At 51.3% G+C, this 27,791-nt stretch overlaps 1 protein-coding gene across 1 annotated transcript; it reads left to right on the forward strand.

Moving 5' to 3' along the window:
- The first annotated feature begins 17,427 nt into the window (after positions 1-17,427).
- On the forward strand, positions 17,428-27,755 carry CDCA8 (cell division cycle associated 8). Its single transcript, XM_037498260.2, has 11 exons — positions 17,428-17,522; positions 17,683-17,795; positions 17,932-18,060; positions 19,929-19,969; positions 20,645-20,717; positions 21,996-22,087; positions 23,420-23,484; positions 23,979-24,074; positions 25,373-25,499; positions 26,284-26,370; positions 27,400-27,755. Exons 2-11 carry the CDS (start codon positions 17,699-17,701, stop codon positions 27,442-27,444), a joined length of 852 nt encoding a protein of 283 aa, XP_037354157.1. The 5' UTR covers positions 17,428-17,522; positions 17,683-17,698; the 3' UTR covers positions 27,445-27,755.
- Positions 27,756-27,791: the final 36 nt, after the last annotated feature.

The raw sequence follows: 27,791 nt of genomic DNA on the forward strand, positions 1-27,791 counted from the left end.
CTGCACCCCACCACGCAACCCGCCCTGGGAATGAGGACATGCCTGAGCGGGCCGCACGTGTGGCTACTGACACGTGCTTGTCTGAACACGTGCCCCAGAGTGCGTTTGAGTGTGTAAGTGACTAAGTGCCTAGGTGGGGCCGCTGTCTGTGTGACTGAGAGTAGACAGCTGTGCTTCAGAGAGCGTGTGCTTTTGAGTGTGTGTGCACACATGCCAGTGACCTGGAGTGAGGGTCTCACAGGAGCCTCTCTGTGCCACCGGGCTGTGACAGGGCCTGTTTGTGTGCCGCTGACATTCACACCCTGCCCCTTCCCAGGAGGCCCCTGCCTTGCCTGGGGCCTGGCTCAGACTCTCAGAGAGGATTTCGGATGTTTAAGGGGCCGCATCCGGGCCTACGTAGTCACCCAGACAGACCCGCTGGGTGGGGAGGAAATGGAGCCTTTGGAGGCTCCCGTGAGCCTAACTTAGTTACACGCTCATTACACAGCTTCTCCACTAAGAACCCAACACTGAGAAGGCCGGTGTGGGTGCCGCACCCCTACCCTCCCTCCCCCACCACAGTGCTATACTCTACACAGGGAAATGTTGAGGGAGGGAGTCCTGGTGCTGGAAGACTGGTCTGAGGGGACCTGCCCATGGGGACCCCTAACAGGAGCGGACACCCTAGAGGAGCCTGGAGCACAGGTGCTCCTTCCACCCTGAGAAGCAGCTGAAGGCAGCATGGCGTGCTCTCGGCCCCACCAGCCTCTGCTCTCTCCTCAAGAAGGGGGGGTCCCTGACCCTCTGGGCTGGCACTTGGTGAGGGCTGGGGACACAGCTGGGAGTTACCTAGGGAGGTGGGAGAGGCCTGACCCCGCTCCGCTCACGTGAGATGCAGCTACTCACACCCCCAAAACCTTCACAATTGGATGTGTGGTCAGCAAAACCCAACACCAGCCTAATGAGAAGCACACTGTCTCCCCAAAGACGCTGGGAGAGGGCAGCTCAGCCCCCTGCCGCCCCCGGGAAGGTCTCCGAACCAGACAGCCCCGCTGCCCTCTCCTCTACCCCCATCTCTTCCCCTGGAACAGGGTCCCTGGGCCTTCGCCTTCCCTCCTGGGGGGTCATTTGGGAGCCAGATGTGCAGCTCCAGCTTCTGGGTGGGGGGAGCAGAGAGGGAGAGAAAGGCCTTTGGAATCATACAGATGTAAACTCTAGAATCTGGGCTCTGCCACTTTGCACACAAACTGTATGATCTTGGGCAAGTTTCTGAACCTTTCTGAGCCAACACCCCACACCCAAGGGATGCCCGATGATTAAAGAAGCAATTCATGCAATGTGAAGCAGTGCCATACCCAGGAGGTGTTCCACACTGGGAGGCCCTGCAGGGATGCAGAGGAGAGGCACAGGGGGAATGTTTTCAGGGAATGCAGAAGCGGGGAGTGGGGGGCTGTGCTGGGAGGGCTAGGCCTGTGAGAATTCTAGTTCTGCCCCAGGCACCCACGGCTAGGCCAGCTGTGGGTGGGTCCTGGCCCCTCTGTGGAGGGCATAGGGGCAGCTACAGGCCTGGGGCCAACTGCCCAAGCTCGAGCCCAGCTTCACACTTACTGGGTGTGACCACAGGCAGTCAGTGGCCTCTTAAAGCTGTGGTTTCCCCTCGGTAAAGCAGACAGGATTATAGTGCTAGCCACCCTGGAGTGGTGATGTGAAAAGTGTATTACTACAAAGTGCTCCCAATTCTGCGTGGCACTTGGTAAGCTGGCAAAGAAATTTCTCTGTCCCTCTCTGTCTCTCCTTAATCTATTAAACATTATCTGCTACATAATGAGCTAATCATTTTACATACATATTTCACTCAACTTTCGAAATGCCCTAGGAACTGCCCAAATGTCCATCAGCTGGTGAATGGCTACCCAGTGGGCCCTGTACCCATAACTGGAAGAGCACCCAGCAGTAACAAGGGGTGATTGCAAAACAGTTGCGTGAGGGAGGCAGACACACAAGACACACATTGTATGGTTCCACTTAGAGGAAAGGGCCAGAACAGGCGAGCCCAAAGGGACAGAAAACAGATCAGTAGGTGCCTGGGATTTGGGATAGGAATGGGGGGAGATGGCAGATGGCACAAGGGATATTGGGAGGATGTTCTGAAGTCAGTTGTGGGGCTGGCTGCACCATGTCCATTTACTCAAGATCAATGAATTGTGCACTTAAACTGGGTGGCTTCTACACGCGAACAGTAGACCTCAAGAAAGCTTAAAAAAAAAAAAAAAAAAAAAACCCATGAGATAAACATTATTGGCTCTTTGCCCTTAAAAAATTTGTAGCTAAATTCCTGGAATTCATTGCCAGGCTTGTTTGCTTCCCAAATTCTTCCTCAAGTCCTTTAATCTGGGAGATAAAAGAAAAAAAATGAAACCACCTGATGACATTTGATGACTCCACTGTGTTTTCCACTTAGTGGACATGAACTGGCTCACAGAAGTAAAGTGAGTGGAACCCAGGGCTGTACCCCAGAAACAGCCTTTCTCCAGCAACAGAGCCCTGCCACCACAGCCCTGTCCCTGCCTGTGGGCATCGGGTGCCTCACCAGGGGTTCAGCCAGCTCTACAACCGACTTCAGAACGTTCCCCTCACCAGTGCTGGCTGACACCCTCCCGTCCCCTGGAAACACACGACACATACTACACATGAAGATGTGCTGTGAGCACCTGCAGCACACCGGATTTTGCAGTTGTTATTTCCATTCTTTAGGGTGACACTACAAAGAAAGAGCTTTTATTTCCATTTTGCAGATAGGGAAACTGAGGTTCTTATAGTTGCAGTCACTTGCTCAAAGTCACACTACTACGGACCAGGTGTGACCTGAAACAAAGCTCAAGTCCCGAAGCCTCCCTCCTTCCCACTATGCGGAGCTGCCGGGAATCTCTCTGCCACCTTTTCCTCTCCATCCTTCTAAGTCTCTCCTTCTACCTCCTTCTGTGTCTACCCAGCTCCCTCTTCTGTATCTGCCTGTCTTTCTTTGTCTCTCGTTGCTTGCTGCTGTCGCTGTCTCTCAGCTTCTCTGTCTCTGTCTCTTTCTCTCCATGTCTCTGTCTCTGGCTCATTTATTTTTTAATAACCACAATAATGAGAAAAGCTCCTTTCCAACCCTCCTGGGGAGGGAGACAAAAGGAGGGGAGCCTGGGGAAGAGGGGGAGGGATAACCTCCCCTCTTACTCCTGAGAAATTTAATAAAGGGCCTGAGAAAGTGCTGGGCTTCGTGGCCAGCCAGTACCCTGGGAAAGGGGGCGGCCCCCTCCCCCACCACAGACACTGGCTCTGCACAGGCCTGGGGTCAGGGGAGGGAATGTCTCTGTGCTGGGCCCCCTTCCCCAGCTCACAGGCTTTATCTCTCCCCTCCCTGCTGGTGGGAGCAGTTCCCCCAGCTAATCCTCCCCTGAATATGGTCCATGCCAGACTCCCTCCCCTTGACCCAGACCTATGGCTTTCCCAGGAGAGCTGCTCAGAGGGGAGAATCACGCAGGAATTGTAGCCCCTGGGCTCACAGGAGGTCAGGCAGTCCAGCCTCCTGCCGTGTCCAGGCCAGCCCCCCCAACAAGGCTGGGCCTAGCCTCCCACCAATGCCTGGCAAGAGGGGGCTGGGCCTGCAAGGAACCTGGTGCCAAAGTGTTCAGCTGGCCCAGGACCCTCCTGAAATGCCCCTAGGCCCTGACCTGAGAGAACCCAAGATCTTGGGAGGGAAAGGACCCTCTTTGCCCCTTGAGGACCAGCCTTGGCCAAAATAGGTTTAGATGAGCCCTGCTCTCATTCCCCAAGGGGAACTTGGAGAGGCTCAGCAGATCAGAAATAGAAGAATGCCCAGGCCCAATCTCCTTGTGCAGGAACCAAGGTGGTGAGAGCTGTTGGTTGAGAGGTGAGAAGGGGCTTTCCAGAAGGTAGGGGAAGGAAGGCCCAGTGCTGCTGCTGCAGTGCAATTAACACGGACCCCGCAGCAAGGAGCAGTGAGGTTGGTAAGATGCAGCCAATTCATTAGACAGAATCGAGGCCAAGTCCAATGGTGCAGGTGGGCAAAGGCAGCTCCCCAACCAGGAATGTGCTCCAGGGTCCTGTCTGCCCAGGAAGGTGATCGGCCTGAGGCTGCTGGGCATAATCATCCTGCTGCTCCCAGGTGTCTGGACAGCCTTTCCCATTCGGGAAACCACCTGGCAGAGCCAACAGCATCTCCCACCTGGGCAGGAACTGGAAGTAGGGGCTGGGGAGCTGGAGCCTGGGACGCACTCACTCACTCATTTGCTATACTTTGCTAGACCTGGTAAGTTCCAGGAGACACAGAGAGAGTAATGAAAACAGCTATTTTAGGAGGGCTTGCAAAGTACCAGGTAACATTAAACCCTTATAGATAGCCTTTAAAGGGCCATCTGCTCTTTAAAGATGAGAAAATCGGAAGTACAGAGAAGTCAGGTCACTTGTCTAAGGTTACACAGCCAACCAAGAGCCATGATTCTAACTTGGTGTTGAGAGCCTCCCTGGTGGCGCAAGAGGTTAAGCATAGCACTGTGAAGCTATCCGAGGCCTCTGCCAGGGAGCAACCCACATGGCGCAGCAGCCCTCTCCTGTCTCACCCGCTGCTCCCCTCAGCAGTGCATTTCAGTCAGTCTGCCTGTTCTGTTCCCCACTCTCTCTGGTGAATCCTCTCACCGCCCCCCCCATCTCTGGCTTGCACCCCAGTTCTTGCATGCATAAATAAATCTTTAAAAAAAAAAATCAAACTTGGCATTGAATGAACACGCCGACTCCAAGGCCCCGGCAATACAGCTTGCTGGAGATAACGACACCCTTCCTACCTCAAGAAGCTCACAAATAAGAGAAAAGAAGCAGGGCTGGGGGCTGGGAGGGGCACGCAGGTGGGAGCCAGGAGACAGAGGGTTTCTGGCTGCCTGAGCAGGGGCTCAGTCCTACTTCATTAAAGACAGGCAGGCCGAGCAGTGACCTCACAGGTACTGCCGACAGATCTGGGCTGCAGACAGGCTCTGCTCAGACTAATAGAGCCGCCTTGGCGTCCCAGGCACCCAGCGGGCAGCTGGGAAGAGCCCACACTTCGGCTTACCTCGCTGAAGGGCTGCCTTTCCTTACGCCCCCTTGCCGGAGGCCACCAGCAGAAGGGAGCTAGGCCAAGAGACGGAATGGGAAGACAAACACAAGCCCAGCACCCAGCAGGTTCTGCTCTGTGCCAGGGCCTGCACTGGGCAAGGTGGGGGGTGTGAGATGAGACCTCTGGACAACTCCTGTTCCACCTTGAGAGCAGTGATCTTGTCTCCTAGCGCCTTCACAGAGAGCAGTGGTTGTGGGAAGTGGGATGCGGAGGACGTGGAGTGGGAGTCAGACAGGCCAACTCCAGAGCGTCTAAGCTTCCAAGGCCCCTCTCGTGAGCTATGATGGTATAGTAGTGGAAGACCTGGCTACCTCCTTTTCTAAGTCTGCAGGGCAAAAAGTAAATCATTTCCTAAATACCCTGCCACCACTGGCAAAGCACTTTGTGATTTCCAAGACCCTTCCTTGTACTCTCAGATTATTTTGGTCTTTCAGTACTTCCAGATAGGGGTTATAAACTCCATTTTAAAAAAAGAACCTAAGGCCCAGAGAGTAAAGAACTTTGCCTGAAGATGCACAGCTATAAGCAGCAGTGTACAAAAGCTGCATCTCCTGGCTCCTGTTAGGTATGTGGAGAGCCTTGGTAGATGCTGGAGTTGGCAGAGCTTGGGGGGAGTAAGGATCCTGAACCCTCTCTCTTCAGCAGGTGATGGGCACAGCTCCCGCCTAGAGGTTAGCACCCGCCTAGAGCGGCTGGTGGGCAAGTGGCGGCCCTTCAGGACACGTGTTTCCACTTTCAGTGGAGTTGGGAACTAATAGCAGAAAAACCTGTGAAACTGCTAATGGGATAATGGAGAAAGTATTTATTTTTCGAGGGAGGCCTGTGAGGATCTGGGGCAGGCTTCATGTGAGGCCAGGGAGGCGGGAGGTCAGCCTGCTGTTAACAGGGATTAAGCAGACACCGTGGAATGAGGGGGTTTCCGGAGCAAGACTGGAGCAGGGTCTGAGCTGTGCTCTCAGAGTCAGCTCCCCCTGGACAGAGCACGGCTGGACTGGGACTCAGTCCCTTGTAGGTGGGGTGTTTGGGCTCCAAGTTTCCTCCAGACTTGCTTCCTGCTCTCCTCACCGAAGGGGCGCCCCCAGATCATCAACTCAGCCCCCTGCCTCTCAGCAGTATGTCCCCAACAGCCTCCCGAGCAAAGTGCAGCACCTGTGTCCCTCCGGGTGCAGCTCGCACAGGGAGGTGGCTTGCATTGCTCCTTCAGCTGAATGAGATTCCTGGGACCACCGCAGGGAGGTAGTTCTGGCTGAGAGATGTCTCCAAGGGCAAGCCACCGTGTGCTCGCCTCCCTCCCAGCTATTGAACTAGCCGTTGACATCTCTGCAGCCAGTAGCACTGTCCTGGGGTCTTCCGGTCCTAACCCGCATAGAAGCCCCATTAAACTTGAGAACAAGTTCTATAGGGGTCATGAGGCACCAGAGCTTTGGGGTGTGGATTTGGAGGAGGTGCTCAGAGGCACAGGGACAGGGGTAGGGGCAGAGAAAGTGGGATTGCAGACCCTCTCCAACAAGCACAGCTCCCTTTTTACTTGTTTTACATATTGACATCCCTCCTCTGATTTCTCTCCAAATACTAAAGTGCACACGATTATTTAAAAAAAAAAAAAAGAAGCATTTAAAGACTCTTGCCCACTCTAGACAGAAGTCAGGGAACAGAGAGAAGAGACTTGCCCCAGGCCACTCAAAGCTGGACGCTTCCTGTGAGCCACCTCCTGACTACCCTGAGTTGGTGCCACCACTTAGCAGGAGAAAAGCAGGCTGATAAGAGCTCTTTGGGGAGTGAAGAGGTGGAAGGAGGGTGCCAGATGGTGTTCTGGGCCAGCAGAGGCAACAGTGAACACTGGGGTGACAGCAGAGAGAAGGGTGTGGCCCAGCTGCGCTCGGCTGCCTAAGGGGGCGGCCAAGACTGTAGATGGGCCCTGCCTTCCTGGGGAGCAGCCCCTGCCAAGGGCCCCTGCTTGCTGGCTTGCTGGGTGGTGAGTGGTTCTGGTCTAGGTTCCAGACCCTCTGTCCAGACCCAGCTGACTTTCTCCTTTCAACCCCAACGACACCCACCCTGACTCTGCTTCCCCCACTTCTGCCTGGTAGGCATTCCAGGATTCTGAAGCCCCATGGTTTGAACCCAGCTGGCACCTTCATGCTCAGGAGGTCCAGCAGCCCGTGGCCTGAGAGTGCACCCCTCTTCACTGCCAAAGCCTCGCCACCAGAAAGCCTCTCAGGATTCTAGTCAGACACAGGAGCCCTTTGCCAATTCCTGCTTACCACAGCTACCTTCTCCTCCCTCGGAAACTCGTGCCTGCCATTTGTCAGTTCCAAAATTTCCAACCTGCCCCTCACCCCTACCTACTTTCCTTTGGGTGCCTCTGCAGTCTTGGCCCTGGGAAGCAAGGTGAAAACACTGCCTCCATGCTGCCTGGCTTATGTTGTTCCCAGAGATTCAGACAGACACTGGGGAGGCACTCCTGACTGACAGGGGCTTAGAAACTGGAACAGCAGCCAGAGGAAGACAGGGAGACTATTGGCCCTGGAGACATTCCCTGGGGACTGGGAGAGGGGGGAGGCTGTCCGAGACGGAGATAGGTCACTTCTTAGGGGCCCTGGTCTTACACTTGGCCACTGGCCCAAAGTCCCTGCTTCACCCCTCATTTGACAAATATCTGTCGGGCATCTACTCTGGGCCAGGCATCCACCAGGTTCTGGAGAAGAGTAGAGACAGGAGGCAAGGTGCCTGCCTGTCCTAGGTCACAGACAAGGAACTGAGCAACTTCAAAATGTGCATTGTTAGTGATAACAAAGCATCACTATGGAGAGGATGCTTGACCCAGTCTAGAGGGAAAATGGGGAAGACTTCCTGGAGGAAGAGACTTTTCAGCTGAGAAAGGGAAGGTGATAAACAGGAAGACTCCAGAAGAAAGATGTCACCCAGGACTTGTGTCCCACTGAAGGACACCCCAGAAGCTCATCTGGGGATGGTATCCAGGAGCCTTTTTGTCCTCTCATAGGCAATTTTCAAAAAATGGATAGCCAAGTCCTCCCTGGTGGTGCAAGGGGTTAGGACGCAACCTATGAAGCTATCCCCAGCCAGCCACGGAGTTACCCGCAGAAGCAGACCTCTCCTGACTCTCCCGCTGCTCCCCTCAGCAGTGTATTTCAGTCAATCTGCCTGTTCTGTTCCCCACTCTGTCTCTGGTGAATCCTCTCACCCCCCCACACCTCTGGCCTGTACCCCAGTAATTGTATGCATAAATGAATAAATCTTTTTAAAAAATGGATAGCCAGTAAAGAGAAAAATAAAATCACTAGGTCACATGAATGGCCGGTGACCTGGAGACATTCCTATCAGACTCCACCCGGCACACAGAAGGATCCCAGTGTATCTGGTTGAACGAGCAAGATACTGGGTCAGTCTGGGACTCAGCCCCCCCATTCATCCTCTTCTCCCCTCAAATGGCAACTTGTCTCAGCTTAGAACACCACTGGGAGAGGATTAACCTCCAAGGCACCCCAAATAGTCTTTCCACCAGCCGTTCTCCTCTGTGTCCCACAAAGGAGCAAGCACAGTGACAACACGCCCATTCCAACCACTTCACCTCATTTAGTCCTGACAACCGCCAGCGACAGGCTCCCAGGGTCTCATCTCACAGATGAGAAAACCGAAGCACAGAGAAGCTGTGAACTCACCCAAGGTCACACAGCTAGTGGATGGAAAGCAGCCCTTACAGGATGTGTACCTACAGGGTGTCAGCATAGTGGGGAACTCGATGCTTAAACTGACAGAGAAACAGGTATCACCCCCCTTACACAAACGAGAAAAACAAGGCTCAGAGAGTTAAGTAACTTACCCAGCCTGGATGCTGCTCCTCTGGTACTTGGCTCCCAATGAAGAGTTCTCTCTTCCCTGCACCCCATCAGTCCCCTGGGACCTTTCCTGAAGTGGGGTGCAAACAGTTTCCCTGGCAATCTCTGGAAGGAAGCAGCTCTAGGAGGAGAGCTGGCCCGGTGACTCGCCAGCAGGATTTATGTCCTGTCCAGGGCGGACAGTTTGGCTGCTGTATGAAAGGCTGAGCAGAGCTCAAAGATGGAACTTATTCCCATTAAATGATTGCAAATGTCAGGCAGCACGGCCTGGGAGCTCCTTGTGCACGCACCCAAACGGCTGGAGGCCAGGCCGCCCATTACGAGCATGCCCGCTGACCTCATGGTTACTCCTAATGCAATTAGAGCCCACTAGGAGACAGTGGGTTCCAACACAGAGCCTGAGCAACGTGCTCTCCAGGGGACACGGGGCCCCTCCCACCAGAGAGATGGCACTGGGACAGAGGGTGTTGTTCTAATTAATTGAATGAGATCCGTTCCAATGCAGATGGATACAGAAATTACCTGCAGATGTGACTATACACAACCATTTTAACTGTCCGGGCTGTCACGCAGGCTAGAGAGCCTGGGCCTCTTGGAGCAAGGCTTACTCCATGCAGCCCCTTGCCTCTGGGTAGGGCAGATTTGTGCTGGCCTAGGCTGGTGAGTGCTCCCTTTCTTGGGCCTCCAGTGCTTCTTAGGCCTGGGTTGTCCAGAGGGCTGGCTGACAGAGATCATCCTGTTCATGGGCTTCTGCTGGGTGCCTGGAAGCAAGGTGGTCCCCCATGCATGCTCCTGCGGGCCTGAGTCCTCCACATGTGCAGCAAAGCCTCTCCCCCTGGGTCTTTGAATCCTTACGCATTTTTGGATTGTATAAGACCAGATGACATATTAAAAAAAATAAAGACAACTATAGCAATGGATCCCACACTGATGACACAAAATCCATAAGAACATTGATCAATGCATTCATTTCAGCACCCATGGGATTCTAAACTGTTTCTTGCTGGACATAACAGAGGGTAAGACCTGGCCCCTGTCCTGGTGTCCCCGTCCAGGAAGAGGAGATGGACGTATAAATCGCCAGCTGCCACCAAGTGGGGTGGGAGTCATCGAATGCGTGTTCCTGGAGGCTGTAGGGGTGCTATGGAGACTCAGATGAGGGAGGCGACCGGGCCTGCACAGTGAAGGTAGAACTCACGGAGGAGAGTGATGTTTCCACTGAGCCACGAAAGGTGAATAGAACTCCCCTAGGTGGATGGGGAAGAAGGGCTTCTCTAGCAGGAGAACCCTCTTGAAGAATGGCATGAGGCAGAGAAGACCCAGCAGTCCTGGGAGATTAAGGGTGATTGACAGGTTCACGAGGGACCTTGAACACCAGAGAATTTGGGTCTCTACCTGGGAATCTTTGAAAGACTTCAAGGGTAAGAGGATGACATGGTTAGATTTATATTCTGCAGCAACCCTCTTGGCAGACAGAGGAGTAGAAGGAGGGAGGCTGGAGGTAGAGGCCAGCAACAGTCCTGGCCATGAGAAAGGGAAGGACAGATTCCTGAAGTGTCGACAGTGCCACCCTCTTGGGGACTGATGTGCTGGAAGAGGCAGGGGATGCAGGGTGTGAGATGCAGAGACAGAGGAGTCACAGATGATGAGCCTGCACGGATGGGAGCCTTGTGGGGGAGGAAGAGGACCCTGCTCCCGGCACAGCTGTCTGGGGTGGGGATCCAGCGACCCAGGGCTTCCACACTAGGGTGAGGCTGCTCTCAGAAGTCTTGTGAGGGCTTCTCTTGCCACGGCAGCTCTTTCCCCACATCAGTCAGAATGCTAATTCCCACCCCCTTTATCCACTTCTTCCCTTAACAGAGAAGATAGCTGGGAAACATTTGGGAAGGGATGAAGCATTCTTGGAGAGGAATCACTGCTGAAAGCCAGTCTATTTGGTGTTTTCTGAGTCCACCAGGTCCACTCTGGGTGAGGAAGGGGGAAGTCCCGAGTCCAGCCTTGCTGCTGAGCCCAGCATCCTTCATGGCTGTCCAGACCTTTCCCTCGCTCTTCAAGCCTCCATATGCCTGACCCCCACTCAGCAAGCCACCTTAACTGCCATCCAGATGACACTCCTCCACTTCATCCCCTCAAACTCACTGTAACTGTGTCCACCCTTCCCTCCCCAGTGAGCCAGCCTGTGCTCCGGAACTTGCTATCAACCATCCCCTCGGCCTACCAAAGGGTCCTGTCTCCTCCATCCTAAGATACTCCCTCAAGCTATTTTCTTCCTTTCCTTCTTGAGAGTCTTTCTACACTCACCACTTCCACCTTTCACCTCCTTTCATCCTCGGCCCACTGGCATCCCCACTCGTGCAGGAAACCCTGCTTGCGTAGGTCACAGCCTGGACAGGTTCATGCCCATCTTTCAGGACCCCTGTGCTCTAGGATCAACCCACACTTTTACTTGGTTGCTGCCCCCAGGCCCTTCCGGCTCTCCCTTGACTCTCTTACCCTCTCTGACGTGAACTTGGTCACATCGTACAGGTTGGGATTCCCCAGAAAATTTCCTCAGATGCCTTTTCTTCTCTCTGCACACATTCTCCTAGGGCTCTTCTTACCACACTAGTCCTGACTCCTTTTGTGAGCAAACCCATCTAGGCAGAAGCCAATGGATGTCCCCCACCATGACACTTCTCATATTCTGTCTCCCACCACCCACCCCAAAACTCATCTGGTTCCTGTGACCTCCATCTCGAGGAATGGCCAGCAAACTGGAGCTACTTTCTCTAGCTCCCTACGTTCCATTTATCACCAGGTCCTGTTGATTCCACATCACAAATGTCTCTGGAACGGATGTCTCTCCATCTCCACTCTGGTTGCCCTGGTTCGGTCTTATCTGAGCCTGGACAGCGCTCCAGTGCTGCTCTGCCTGCAGCAGTCCTCCCACAGTTGTCCTCCCTGCAGACTCTACAGGCCTGGTCTCTGCCCTTCCCTCCGACCTCATGGGCCACCCAGCCTTTTCTCTCTTCACTCTCGCCCTCCTGCTTTCCGCCCTCTTCTGACACATCACCTGGCTGTCACCTCCGGGCGCTCTGTACATGCTGATGCGGCGGAAGAGACTTCCAAACTCTCTGGTCTCCTGACTCCACTGCCCTCTTCAAAACTGAAGAGCCCAAAGAGCTTCTCTTTCTGCTCATGTGGACCATCGCTATCAATATCTGCCAAAACAGAAATTAAATCTGAAAATGTTTCAAAGCACCAGAATACACAAGCGCATGTTCCGTCAGCATCAGAGTGGTGATGCCATCACGTATCGGGGGCCTCTGAAAAGTCCCTGCACCCCCCGTGAGAGAATGAGGAGAAAAGGCAAATATCATCTTGGTGTGAAAAAACATTTCACTTTGCAGATGCCCTGGAAAGGTCTTGGAGTCCCCAGACAACACTTGAAAAACTACCACTCCAGGTAACACAGATCTTTTACTTCACTTAGGCCTGGCGCAAAGTCTTCTTTGCCTCTTCTCCCCCAGACCGAGGGGCTGTATCAAGTTACTATTCAAGTCCTGCAGGGTACTTAGTGACTGAAATGATCATCATGCTTGCTTATGTTGCTCCTGCCTGCAAGGATGCATGCCCCAGGCTGGTAGAAGCCCAGACTCTCCTTCTCCTCGTGGCCCAACAATGGGCATGATATATCAGGAGACACCAAAAAAGGTTCCTCAGTGAGCAAGCTGTACAAAGTGCTTATTCCGGGGCTCTGTGCATATTAAAGTAGCCGAGAGGAGGGCTTTTAAAATCCCCACGTCTTGGGTAAATGAATCTGAATCTTGCGGTGGACACAGGTCTCCCTGCTTTATACAGCTCCCCAGGTGACTCCAACTGCAGTCAAGAGCAGCCCTGATCCCAATTCAGTCCTCACTGTTAGGGAGACTGCTTATGTCTCTCTTGGTCCGAGTCACCCGGGGTGTAAAGATGGCAACTCCATGTCCTGCCTGGCTTCTCTTGGGTCAGGCAGTCAGGCCAAGGGCTTGAAGGGATGGAGGAAGCTATTAGGCTGCAGTCCACCTGGAGAGATGTGCCCTTCTCAGATCCTGGGCTTTGGATCAAAGCGACAGGCTCTAAAGTTTGCACAGAGGAAGGTTCTCACAAACACCTCTGCAGGATTGCTGCTGCACAGGCACACTCCCCCACTGCAGAGGCAAGGAATTCTGGGGTCCTGCAACAGGTAGAGAATCATGATTCAGCGGACAGAGATAGAAATGAGACAGGGCCACACAGTGCACCAGGTGGGGGAGGCTCACATGGCTGGCCTGGCTTTGCAAGTGTAGCCAGGAAATGATACACCTGCTCCTACCTGAGCCAGGCTGCAGAACCTGAGCCATCACCAGAACCGCTGCATGTCTGGGAAGTACAAACCTCTGCTGTGAACTGCTGCCCCCCCATAAAAGCTGCCAGCACCCACCATCCAACCCAAAGCAACTCTTGAAGGTGCTAGTGTGAGAAAAGGTGCCCAGAATGATGCCAGTGCTAGCCACACGAGGGCTCAGCTCATCCCTGTGGCTGTCAGGGGGACATAACAATCAGGGGTCTAGAAAGGTCACATCACCTGCTCAGGTCCCATGGGGTGAGTGGCAGATGTCCAGAAGCTTCTCCACACCATAGCACCAGCCAGCCCAGAGTCCTGTGGCCCCAAGAGAGGTTATGCACTGGATTCTTCGGGAAGGAGAGGGCAGTGAAGCCCGAGGTGGGAAGGGGTGCAGAGAGGCGGGAGGAGCTGTTCTTGATGTGGTGGCTCGGCCCAGTCAGGGCTGTCGCCACAGTCCTTGGGTTTGGCCGAGATGGCAACCGCCATTTCCTCTGGTGTGGCAACGCTGGGTGGATCTGGGAGCTCAAGCCAGGCGGGGTTGGAGAGGAGGCTCTGCCTTGCCTGCCTGTGGCTCTTTATCATTGGGGTGGGGCTCCTCTCCCGCCCTGTCCTGCTTTTCTCACCCTACTCAGCTCCTAGACACAGGCAGCCAGGGACCAGCAGGTACCCAATAGAGGAGAAAACAGCCATGGCCTCAAGTCCTCCAGACAGTAAGGTGGGGCTGGGCGTGGGGGAGAAAAACCTACACATATTACCAGCCTAGTGTGTGCTGCGCCTTATCTGTGTTTGTGAATAAGTTCATTTCATTTTACAGGTGAGTGAGGTAAAGCCCATCACACTCCTAGGTGGTCAAGCCAGGTTATGCCTAAGGGTGTGCCCTTTCACACCTGGACTTGATGGGAGGCAATGGCCACAGGCAGCCAGCCAGCTCTGCCACCACCCTGCAGCACCCCAGCAGGTAGGGCGGGTCTCTCTTCCATGCCGGGCAGCTGCCAAGGACTCTAGCATTTCAGCAACTCAGATGGGCTGAGCCCCTTATTCAGCCAATTGGGATGTAAGATGGATACAAAAAATAAAGTGACAGACATACAAGTAGCATGCTGAGAAAGGAAGGGCTAGTCTGACAGGGGAATAAGACTTTACCTGGTAGAAGGTGTCTCAGTTGGGCTCAGAAAAATAAAGTGAGTCTCCTTTCCCATAGCGGTGGACCCCATCTGACCACTGAGGTGGAGGTGGGGCTACAGCTGTTTCTTCCAGCAGAGACCTCAGCCTCTCTCTCAGAGCAGGCAGCTTCCTCCTAACAGAACACACTAACTAGAAGCGTCTTCTGGAAGGTGATAAAGGGCCATGAGCAGGTGATGACACTTAATGAGATGGGATTGGCAGACACTTCAGGGCCATTAGAGATACTGTCACGTGAAAGGGATTGGCTGTAGTTAGAAGATGGGCTAACGGAAGCCTTTGGGAGTGGGACAATGCCAGATTCCTCACTGACAAGCAAGGAACCTGCTCTGCGCAGGCTCAGATGTGGAGTTGGGAGGAGAGTTCTGTTCACAGCTCTGGGGCAGCTACTCCAGGAGTGTCTGAGGAACAGGGGCAGGGCTGGCACAACTTATAGGACCTGGTGCACAGAGAAAACCCGGCATTTGTTCAAATACTATTAAGAATTTTGAGAGGATGACAGAGGATTGGGCCAAGTTGGGGGACCCTTGTATGTAGGAATCATGTGCCCAGAAAGCCACCCTAGTGGGGTCAAGGGAAACTGAGTAAAGTACAGCCTTGGGAGTACTCTCCTGGCCTAGGGGTCTTCTGACAAGATAAAGACAACCTATAGACACAGAGGTGAATAATTTTGAGGGCACAGCCTGGGGCCTAATTCACTAAGTCCGAGACAGACCACATGCCCCCACTGAGGCATTGGTAGCTTTTGCAAGCAACGGTCCACTTCAACCAACCAACATCCTCCCAGAATCCAAGTCTTGCCTTATTTGGAGAAGGGAGGACATTTAAATATTCCCTCTGTGCTGGGGGTGCTCTAAATGCTGGGAAAAGATGTCATGCTTGGAGACCATCTGGGGAAAAGGCCTCTGGAGCTGTTCCTTTAATTTACGGAACTGACAACCAAGGAGAGGGGCCTTTGGCAAGTACAAAGGGTGATGGCCCAGAAAAGAATCAAAGTATTAATAATGGGCTTGGCTGGCACTGTCCTCCAGTCCCCGCCCTGGGGTTCATGTGGCTGGGAAGCCTGATGTCTCTGTTTCAGCTGAGGGATCAAAACCAGCTTTCAGAGCAACATAAGCCAAGGGCAATTTTTAGCACAGACGTAACTTTCTAGTTCCTTTTTCCTACCCCTCATTTTTCAGTTGCCTTTAAAGAGGCCGCAGAGAGCTGAAAAACAAATCCATGCTTAAAGAGACAAGTGCAAAAATGCAAACTGGGCAAGGGGACAGAGCCGCCAGCTGGACAAAATGTGCCTGGAAAACAGCATCCTCTGCTTGGCAGGTGCCGGGGATTTATGGTTGAGTTTTGCAGACGTTTCATCACGTTATGAGCCAGCTCAGGAGACCCTCATAAAACTCTGCTTATATGAAAGAACAAACTAGCTGATAAAAGTCAGCTGCTGCCTATAAATACGCTGTGGGGATTACAATTGAGTAGTGGATTTATTAGTCTGGGCTCTCTGCAAATTTAGAACCACTGCACACATCTGAATCAGGAGCTAAGAGCCCTAGGGGCGCAGAGCCCCCCATTCACGTGATGGCACCAGGGCCATGCTGGCCCCTCCCCTGCATCTGCTCTATCACAGACCAGGAGGACAGATCCTCCCTGAAATGAAGTTGCTGAAGATCTACCTTTTGTTCCCAACTCGCCTCCCACAGAATTACTCATTCTCCATCCCCCTCATTTCCTGCACATCCTCTAGGAATGCACAGTGGGCACACGCATCTGCCTGGCCTACTAAGCCAGGTACTTGTCATCTTTATATCATCAGTAATTAGTTCTGTCCTGGACGCACAAGGAGGCTTCTGAATAAATGAACATGGGTGTGGCAGACCACGGACATCATACAGAAATATCACTCCACTCCAACAACTATGGAGGGGTTAGGAGGACAACACCAAGGTTCTGCTGGAACTGAGGACTACTGGTTGCTAGGAGGCAAAGGCAGTGTAATGAAGAAGGCATTAAGGCCGGTTCCTCCCCAGAGAAGTGCAACCTTTATGGCTACTCTACCTGGCTTGCTCTCTGCTACTTTTTCTCAGCATTAAGGCTACTTCTTAGGGAGTTACTCAGCAACAAAGTGAGAAGCATTTGGTAAAAGTGCAGCAGCCACCGGTTCCCAACACTGGATCAGGATCTTTAGGAATGGGGCCTTAATATGCTATTCCCGGTATCAGTCTCAGAAAGAATGACTTTCGTTTGTATTATGTAGAAACCAAGGCGCCTTCCAGGAATGACTGGGAGGAGGGAGAGTGCTGGAAGGGGTACCCCCTGTCATTCCTTAAGATAGACTGGCTGTCTCCACCCCATCCTGGTGTCAAGGGCAAAAGTGCTGGACTCTGCCTGACAGCCCCGGGACTCACTCCAGCCGTCCTGGCTATGGGATCAGTAGGGAGGGTAACTGGCAAGGCGCAGTTGTCCTGGAGAGGCTTGGCTGCCTCGGGTGCTGTCGCCCAACCAGATGGGGGCACTACACCCTCATCTACATTTGAAGGAATCATATCCCGAGTAGGGTCGGGTATTCCGGAAGCCCCACTCTGTCACAGCTGAGTAGGCCCAAGCCCTGACTCCCGCGCACCTGACCCCCCCTGCCGTTGCCGGAGCCTTGTGTTCTCCCTTTGGGACTGCCAGTCGCTTTCCCTAAACCAGCGGGAGAACTTAAATCTAAGGCAATCAACTTTCGGGGGCCCGCCGGGGTCGCCACCAACGCAACTGCAGGCTCCCCGCGCACGTCCCAACACGGCTGCTGGGTCGCGAGTGTATTGCGTCAGGGCGCAAAGCCTCCTGGGTGTTGTAGTCCTACCTGTGGACTGGCTGCCTGAGAGGGAAGCTGCCTCGTGATTGGGCTTTTAAGCCGGCGAGTTCTCATTGGTCAGCCTGTGGCAGTTTGAATTTGGTGGCGGCGGTCGCACGTCCCGCTGGGATCTGCGGGGCTTCAGCTCGAGCCCCGTTTCTGGACCAGCAGGTAAGCGCCCTGAGACTCCTGATGCACAGGCCCGGAGGGACTGGGGTGCCCGACTGACCCCCTGGCACGCCATTCGCCGTCCCCCGCCCTTTGCAGCCCCCTCGCTGCCCCGGCCCCACCTGCCGCTGACCCCTGTGGCTCGGTCCCCTGCCCCCCACAGCCTCCAGACACGCGCCATGGCTCCCGCTAGGAAGGGCAGCCGAGGGGTAGCCAAGACCAACTCCCTCCGCAGCCGCAAGCTCGCCTCCTTCCTTAAGGACTTCGACCGGGAAGGTAAGGGCGGAACCCGCGTCCTCGCTGCTGTCTGGGGCGCTCGCCGGGCGCCGGTGGGTCGGGCTCAGGCTGCACGACTGCAGACCCCGCTTACCCGCCAGGTAACCGGTGTCCTGTCTGTTCTGCCCTTTCGCAGTGGAAATACGAAGCAAACAAATTCAGTCAGACGGGGAGAAGCTCCTCAAGGAGATAGATAACCTGTACGAAATGGAGATTATGCGGCACCCCAAGGCGCTGCGCGAGATGAACTGGCTGGAGTACTTCGGTAAGAGCAGCCAGAGGTTCCCCAGGGCTTGGCCTGGAGCCTCTCTGGTTACCAAGACAGCCTTCACCTGAGTGCTGTCCTCCCAGGCCGCTCTAGGAAATTGCAATCCTACTGCTTCCCCAGCCCCCTGGCTCACCCACCTGCGTAGGTTTTCTCCACAGCGCTCATCCTCATCTCGCCCCTCTCCCGTGGGTAGCCACACGTTTTCTCTAAAGAACGGAGAGTAAATATTTTGGGCTTTGTGGGCCAGAAGGGTTTCTGTAGCCACTACTCTGCTTTGCCATTGTAGCTCCAGGAGCTGTAATGAATGGGTGTGGCTGTATTCCAGCAAAATGTGCTTATGGATGCAAGGAAAGGTGCAACCCACATAAATTCCCTGTGTCACCAAATATTTTGTTTTGTGATATTTTATCGAAGCATATAAAAAATTAATAAATGATTAAATAACTTGATTTGTTACCAGAGCTCTGATGGTAGGATAACCACAACCAGCTCTTTCTGTGGGTTCTGCAAGTATAAATTGATTAAATAGTCAATTAAAAATGGGCAAATCAAATGAAGTGCAGGAAGAGCCAAAGATGTTCCTGGCCAGAATAAAAAAAAAAAAAATCCCATCCTAGTATCCCAGCCCTGTCTTTTCTGCTGGGTTACCCTTTTTCTGTCTTCCTTACTATTAATTAGTATGTGGCTTCCTTTCTGAATAGAAATGCATGTTCTACTCACATAGTGGGCATTTAATTATCCTTTGACTGAACCTTTTATTGGTTAATAAATATTTGTTTGCAAATCTATTTGTTTACAAATATTCATTGGGCATGTGTCAGTCACAGTGTTAGATGCTGAAGAGGCACTGGGGAATCAAACAAACATTGTGCCTCCCCTCGGGAACTTAACAAGTTAGTAAAGAAGGATTGTTTCAAATTCACACATGACTATCACAAATACCACAAAAGAGATAGAATAATGGTCTCTTGCACACTTTTGGAATGCTTCCTGTGTAAGCCTGGGGGTTTTACTAAGTGTTTTACATCTAGGAACTAATTTTATCCCCACAAATATTTTATCCCCACCCTTGTCGGGCTTGGAAAACCAGAGTCTTTTCCATCAGGAGTTGCATTCTTTGAATTTTGCTTTTCACTTGGTCCTCGTTCATATTTTTATAGCTGACAAGCTAAGACACACAGATTGGTACTCTGCTCAAGGGTTCACAGACAGGTTAGTGGCAGAGTCTATTTGAATCCAGGGTTTTCTGGTTCTAAAACCTGAGTTCTTAACTTTTATATAAGATACTACAAGGGTTCCTAGCAGGAGGACTTGTTTTTTTCTGAATCTGCCAAGACCTCTTCATTCACCAATCACTTATTACAAACCTTGCATATGTCATTTTTGCCAGAAGCTATGGATAGTATTTCTGTCCTCAAGGAATTCATCTGAAGATAGGCTGGACACTTAAACAGCTCTGGGTAGTTACTGGGTATGATGCGTGTGCGCAGCTAACTCAGACTGGCAGCAACCTGTTGTGATAGAAAATAACAGAATTTTGGGTTTGAGCTGATTTTTGGAGAATGAATTAGTTATTTGACAGGTCCAAAGGAGTATTTCAGGCAGAGGACATGATAAGTACTGAGCCATAATGTCATGAGAGACTGTGGCACATTGGAGAAATAAACTTTAACGTGGGGGCATGTAGACGAGGTCAGGAGGGGGATGAATCAAGCTTGGGGAAAGACTAGGTTGCGAAAACTAGATGTTGAATGTTGTGCAAGGGCTTAACTTGGCTTAACTGTTTTAAAAGATAATTTTTGTATTTGGGAAAATGATTTATCATTAAAATCTGTTGTTAACTGAACAAAATGTTCTTTTTCAAGCCCTTGGAGGAAACAAAGGAGCCCTGGAAAAAGCAGCAGCGGTACGTGGCCTGTCCTAGTTTTGAACTGTGGTGTTTGGTGTTGGTTTTTAAGTTTAGTCGTCACCAAATCCAACCAGTGGATATTTAACTGTGGAGGAAGAGCCGCAAGGGGACATTATCTGTTTGTGTCAGCTAAAAAACTATAATTGTCAAATGCTGAGTATATGAAGCCTAAATAGTTTCAAGCCCTATGAAGGGAGAGTCCTATATGGGGCAGGTTTCTTACAGTCCTTTGCCCTGACTTCTGCAGAGAAGGTAAAAACCTTGAGCCCCGGTTCCTTTATGTCCACTGGGTATTACACAGTGACCTGACCTGCTAGATGACAAAGAGATTGCTGTTCTGTCATGTCAGTGCTCTGGGGCTCTCGGGATTCCCCACCCATCACACTGATCCTTCCCACTCTCAGTACCAGGTCTGAAGGCAGTAAGATGGGGAGGCAATATCCATTACAGTAGCCACCAGCCATGTGTCCTTATTCATATGTATTGAAAAGAAAAAAATTAAAAACTCAGTTCCTCAAACACATTAGCTGGTAGGTTTATGGGAGCTCACTATATTGTGTTATATCTAACATGTAACAATCTTTTGTTTCAAATAATAGTTTTTTAAATTGTTTTTAAGTCTTAAAGTATTATTCCTTATATTTGATGGAATGTGCCTGGTATTTGTCACAGGCTGACCTGGATATCACAGAAATAAACAAACTAACAACAGAAGCTATTCAGATGCCCCTGAAATCTGCCCAGTGTGAGTACTTTTCAGAGCCCCTTTCAGAACCCCGAGGGAACCAAAGCCTAGGGTGGTTGGCTAGCTGCTCAGGAAGGGCCTCCTTGGTGGAACCCCTTCCCTATAATATCTGGCCCTCTGTCTTGTAAATCTAAACATTCAGTTAATTGTGTGCAGGACTGAAATGAATTGATATTCTTAGGACTGATACATGAGGGCATCCCTGGTGGGGCCGGGGTTAAGTCTCAGCGCTATCAAACTATCACCAGCCACTATGGCATGAGTTTGATCCCCTGGCGAGGACCCAGGACCCACATGGTGCAGCAGACCTCTCCTGTCTGGCCCACTGCTTGCTTCAGCAGTGTATTTCATTAGATCTGCCTGCTCTGCTCCCTCTCTCTGCTGAATCCTCTCACCCTCCGCACCTCCAGCCTATCTATACCCCAGTACTTGTATGCATAAATAGATAAAATAAATATTTAAAAAAAAAAAAAGACTGATACATTAGTACTAGAGCTAAATGGAAGTGAAAGGAGGAAAAAAAAAAGGCTGTGCTGATATACAAACACTGTTGTCTGCTTGCTGCCCGAGTTAGAGAGGTGAGTGAAATTTAGAGAGGCATGGGGAAGCCATGTGAGACTCCCCTAACATGACAGCAGGTTTAGAAGAGAACTGTAAAAAGAATAACTCAGCATGTCTTTTATGCTCTATAAAATGACTACTCTATGAGCTCTATGAAATGAGCTGTATAAAATGACTACTCCCTTTTATAGATGAGGAAACTGAGGCACCACGATGAGCCATGAGACCTAGCTAGCAATAGGCCAGGCTTCAAGCTCGTGCTGTTGACTATTGGCGTGTACTCCATCAGAAAGCCAGGCTGCCCACTCCAGGGATCATAGGGGCTTTCTTAACCATTGTGACTTTTTTTTTTCCTAAACTGTTTTTTTTTTTTTATTAAATAATAAATTTTATTTTTATATTCCCCATACAATTGCAGCCCCCCCATTCTGACCCCAATCCCTCCCCTCCCCCCCCCGCCCCCCAAAAAGTGTCTCTGGTTCATAGTTTTTTGTTGATTTTGATTTTCACTTTCTTATAGTTATTCCTTTTCCTGGTCTCTTATTTAAGTTTTCTAGATTCCTGCTATGAGTGAGACCATCCGGTATTTTCCTAAACTGTTTTAAAAGTCATTTTCTTTATATTGGGCCTATTTCTAGAGTATAGCCTATGATTGCCTAAGTTTTATTTTCTCTGAGAAATGTGAATGCTTGGAAGTTTATTCCCAACTGTTAATAGCACGAAAGGTAATGCATGTGGATGAAATGATAGTGGAAGAGGAAGAAGAAGAAAAAGAAGAGAATAAAACTAAGAATTGTCAAACTGCTCAGGTAAGTAGGAATGCTGCCTTGGGGAGAGGGGAGTGAGGAAATCCAGAAATATGTAGAATAGTGTTGTCCTCCCAGAGTTCAGTTTTATACAGGAGATTCCCCTTTAAATGACCAATGATGTAAGTGATGATAGAACTTTGTACAAAGTGCTTGGAACATAGAAGGGGATCTGTCAGGTCTTGCCTTCCCCGTTAGGAGGCGGCCAGGCCTTTAAAGGTGGGTGAGCTTCTACTAGCTGAAGAAGGGGCGTTGCGGGGACAAGCTCAGTGTCTAGTAAAGGAACAGGAGTAGCCTAGTGTGTCTGAGCTGCACGCTGAGGGGAACTGGGGAAAGTAATGGCCAGATAGTGGCCTTGTGTGCCGAGCTGGCGGGTTTGCATTTCATTAGGTGCTGCTAAGTGAGATGATCAGAACAGTGTTCCGGAACACAGTTCATGATAACCCGGGAGGGGAAAACAAGGAAGCCAGTTGGGAGGCTATTGTAATTTTTTTTTCCTTTAGTGTTTTATTTTTTTTTTTGAGGTAACATTGGTTTATAATGTAATTCTTGAACTCAGGCACTGGCCCTATAAAAAGAAGGGATGGCTTTGAGATTAGTGTTAAAAGAGAGAATGGACAAGATGGTGACGGTGACTGAATGGTTTCAGCATGGGCTGCTGCCTGCCAGGGGGAGGCCCCCTCAGGAGGAAAAGAGGTCTGAGCTGGGGTGAAAGGCAACAGTTAATGTGCCACTTGTCTCAGATCTCAAGGCACTTGTCCCGGTTTGGGAGTCAGTGGGGCTGTGCAGGGAAAGCATGGGGGTAGGGGGCTGAGGATGGACACTAGGAGGGAGGTAGAAAGAGCAGCTCATGAGCAGACTGCAGGGGGACAGGCAGCGGAGTCAGGAAGATGGTGAATGTCTCAGCGCACAAGGGAGGGGAGAATTGAACAGTCAGAAGGTCGGGAATGGTCCTTATGGGGTATCTCCCAGGACTCTGAGGGAGGGGGAAGGACCACTGAGGGTTCCTCAGATTGAGCACCCTGGGGCCTTTATGCGCTTTATGTAAAGTAGGGGCTGGGGGTCAGGAACAGGCCAGGTGTGGTCCTTTAAAGAGACTTACCTTTAGTCTTGGCCAAAATCCTGAATTTTGAAGGTCCAGCCAGTGCGAGAACTTAGTTGATCAATTATATTCTGAATTATTTATACGTCACTGCATTCTGTGAGACAGACCTTATGTTCAGTGTTAGTTTTCTTTTCCAGAGCTGGTCTCCATCTCCCCAACTTCTTTTAACCTCACTTGCCTCTCCTGTTTATTGGAGCTTTTTGTAACCTTTTATTTTTTTGCAACCTTAGGTCAAACGTTGTCCTCCATCTAAGAAGAGAGCCCAGTCCATTCAAGGAAAGGGCAGAACCAAAAGGTAGGGGGTTTTCCCAATGTAGATACTTTGGGGTTTATTAGAGAACCCCACATATCATGGAGGTGAAACAGGAGGTGAAAAGGGCTTTTGTGCGTCATGTCCAGGTAGAGTTTAAATTCACTGAATCCTTGAGTGTCTAGCTGGAGGGGCCACTAGAAATGACTTTACCCAACACCTTCACCTGTTCTGCCACCTGCATCTCCATCCTCGCCACTTTTTTTCTTTTAATGCAAACATGGAGGGTGAGGCAGCAGGGTCAGGCCCATGTGTGTTTACTTGCCTGATGGTCTATGGACAGACCTACCCAAGCTGTTTCTCAAAATGTTCCTGCTGGTCCGGTATAAAAAATCACCTGGGCTGGACCCTATGAAGTACCTGGATACAGGGTTTGGCTCAGCACAGCATGTGACATGGTGTGTACTCTCGGAGCGTTACCTGCCTCTGCTGCTGCCACTGCACCCGAGAGCTGACTAATGGTCACTTCTTACCTGCAGGTCAAGCCATTGCAACACTGTTACCCCAGCAGTGAGCCGACTAGAGTTCTCTATGGTGAAACCAACTCCAGGCCTGACACCCAGGTTTGACTCAAGGTGAGTGTTGACTGCCCAACATTTAACATTAGTCAGAAGAGAAGGGTATTTAGGAAATACTCCTGAATCCTTGGCCTGGAAAGCCCTCAGGGGCTCTTCTGAGGCTCTGAGCGCAGGTTCATTCACCTGTGTTCAGTGACAAAATGATCCTTTATCTGAGGAGGACATCCTGTCTCTGTCACCAGGGGGCCTCCAGTGACATTTTGCGTCTTTTCTGACCAAATGGGTAAGTACTTTTAAATGGGTAGGCACTTTCCTATATTCCTGGTAGGACTGAAAATTGACACCACATTTTGGAGACCTGTATAAACAAGAATGTTCCAGCCTAAGTCAACACCTTCATAGGGCAGGTCAGCTACACATTAAGAGGGGATTGCCATTCAAAACAAGGTGGGCCTGTGAGTGCTGGTGGGGATGGGCTTTGTGATCACGAAAATCTCTGAGGAGGGTACAGAGCCCACATGGGATGAATCTGGAAGGATGCATAAGGAATTGAGAGCGGTTGTCTCTGGCCAAGTGTAAGGAAGACTGATCTTTAAAATCCCACTCTTCTTTAACTTTTTTTCACATGAGCATCTGGCAAAGCCCATTTAGGGCAAAACAATAGCAGATTTTAACTGTCTTGAGAAAGTTTGGGAATTAATATCTGAATTATCTCCTTTTAACACTGGAAAATTCCTTAGATGAAAGCACCTAGCCACACTCTTGGAAATACTTTAACCATAGTTAATGGATGGACGGGTGAGGGGTGCCTGGCGTCATGTGTATGGTCTAAGTCTACGTGACTTTCAGGATCATCTGGTGGCGCAGAGGTTAAAGTCACAGCGCTATCAAGCTATTGCAAGCCACTGTGGCATTGGCATGAGTTTGATCCCCAGCCAAGGAATTAATCCACATGGCGCAGCAGACCTCTCCTGTCTTGCCCATTGTTCCCCTCAGCAGTGTATTTCAGTAGATCTGCCTGTTCTGCTCCCCACTCTGTTTCTGGTAAATACTCTCACCCACTTGCACCTCCTGCCTGTACCCCAGTTCTTTTATGCATAAATAAATAAAAATATCTTTTAAAAAATGTATGACTTTCACTAGATGTATGTTTGATAATTGCAATCTCCTCTCTACAGCTGTGTTTAGTTATTACCACTTAAAAAAAATTTCCCCCTAAATTTAGAACTCGCCTTCTTCAAATGTGTGATTTGAAAACTGCAGCTTGAGGCCAGATGGGGACTGCAAGGGCCCACAAGCACCTGCTGTCATTCAGTCTGCCAAGCCATCTTTACAGAGATTTTCCTGTTTTGTAGGGTCTTCAAGACCCCAGGCCTGCGTACTCCAGCAGCTAGAGAGCGGATTTACAATGTCTCGATGAATGGCAGCCCTCTTGCAGACAGCAAAGAGATTTTCCTCACGGTGCCAGTGGGAGGCGGAGAGGTAAAGGCTCCAGAGGGAACCCAGGTCTCTCTGTGCTGCTCCATCAAGCATTTTCCCCTTGGTCCATCCCCTGCTTCCCTCCCCCACACGTCTTTCAGTTGTAGGCTCCTGCTCATCACACTTCTGCAGGACCCAGAGAACCAGTTTCTCTCCTAGGGTTGACAACCCATTTCTCTCTTAGGGTTGAGACCCAGACTGAGAGGATCAGTGCCCCGCTCTGGGTTCCATTTGTTCCCCAGCTCTATTTTGCCTACCTGTCTTGTGGCAGGCCCGAGTGTAGAAGATATGGCTCCTGCTCTTGAGAAGCAATTCAGTAGTCAAGATGCGATCGCGCTTCAGTACCGTGTGACCTGTGCAGTGATAGACATGCCAGAGAAGGGCACTATCAGGGCCTGTCTCAGTCAACCGAGGGCAGCGTGAGCTGCATCCTGCGCTCTGTGTAACTCCAAGCGGTTCTGAGGCAGGTGCAGCCCAGGCTTTGGGCTGAGCGGAGCATGCCCCAGGCTGGGTCCAGTGACAAAGGGTGGTTCTCTCGGGTGCGGGTCTGCAGGGCATTTCTAAGTTAGTGTGTGTGCTCTGTACCTGGCTGATCTGGCCCCTAGCCCGGTGGAGCACTGATGTCCTGGTCTCCTGAGGGCTAACACCCCCACCCCACCTTGCCACTCCCCAATCCCCACCCAATGTGCAAGCTACCAAGGGGAACCCTTGCGGCACACTGGGCTGCTGGATGGAGGTTCCTGCCCAAAGGGACATGCCAATGTAACTCCCACTCCCTTCCACACAGAATATACGGTTACTGGCCAGTGACTTGCAGAGGGTGGACATTACACAGCTGAATCCAGAAGCCTTGGCAAACGTCAGGAAGCTCTCCGTAAGTCTCTTCCGCGTCATACAGGGCGTCTCCAATAGTTTTCCTGGTTTAGCTGCACTTAGGACTGTCTATTGGCCCTGTGCTTCTGCTTTGTGCCTACCGTTGTGTTGCCTTCCCCCACCCAAGGGAGCATGACTGCTGTCCTGCTCACACAGTCCTGGGTCTGTCCCTGCAGCAATACTGTCATCCATCTCAGGGTGCTCTCCAGAGGGTCTGCCACAGCACAATCAAATGCCACCTCAAATGTTAGGGTACCATGTCCACCAGGAACTGACACTTGCTCATTGTCGTTGGAATGTGGGGAGGGACTGGCTACAAGGAATGGTACAGGATCAAAGAAGACCCTGAACAGTCAGGCCTCAGAGTGGTGGGGTGGGCAGGGACAGGTGATGGGGCCCCGCTCTGGTGCACCAGCTCACCCAGTGATATCTGTGAGCCCCAAGCACCATTTCTCTTGCACCTCTTCACCCTTCTCAGCAGAAAACCTCCACCTGCTCCCCCTCAGCATTGGTTCAGATTTGGCTTTGGACAGCCCCGGTCCTGGCTCTTTTGTCTCTCTCGTTTCTTGGCTTCATTGAGCTTCTCAAGTGGCAGAATTTAAGTGGTGGCTCAGCTTTGGTTGCATGGGCCTCCCTGGTCCAGTCTACATGACCTTGGGTGGTGGACAGGAGCACTTACTGTCAGCTCAGTGGCCAAAGGCCAGCATTCTTGGGTCGTGAAGGGAACCTCCAAAAACCTACATGTGGGTGGGGCTGTTTTCCCAAAGACATCCTGCTGAATGTGGGCCCAGTGCTGAGTGCCCCACACCGCCACTCAAATCCAGTAACACTCTCCAGCTCTGCTGTGGACAAGTTACCCCATTCACTGTCTCACTTGCCAGGCAACTATTCACATGCTCATGGAGATTCAGAGAGGTCAGGTGTTTTGTGATCTGAGTGGAGGGTTCAAGGAGACCAACGCTGTGCGGCCTGAGCAGGCTACGTGCTGCTTGGGCCAGCTCCTCGGTGACCTCTCTCCTCCTCCTCCTAGAGCCGCCTGGCCCAAATCTGCAGCAGCATACGGACTCACAGATGAGGCTGCTCTTCCAAGAAGCCCAATTGACAGGATGGACCTCCAGTGGCACTTCTGGGACCCTGAAGAGGGCTCTTCCCTGCTGCCTTATTTTTTATTTTTTATTTGAGTGTGAAGTCCCAGAGCAGGGACTGATATTCCTCTTGTTCCTGCTCAAGCTGTGTTTTTTAAAATGGTCTTATTCTCCTTTTCTTGAGACTTTTGTACAGTGTTTGAGCAATTTTATCTGTAAGCTGATTGACTGTAATCAGAGCTACTAAGAGTTAATCTGTTTTCAATAAAGGGGAAGTTTTTTCTAATCCATACCCAGCCTGCCTGTCATCTCCAATCTGCTACCTGGACTGGGGACA

This window comes from Talpa occidentalis, unplaced genomic scaffold (assembly GCF_014898055.3).
Source record: "Talpa occidentalis isolate TD23 unplaced genomic scaffold, MPIMG_talOcc4v2.1 talOcc4.9, whole genome shotgun sequence".
NCBI classification, from domain to species: Eukaryota; Metazoa; Chordata; class Mammalia; order Eulipotyphla; family Talpidae; genus Talpa; species Talpa occidentalis.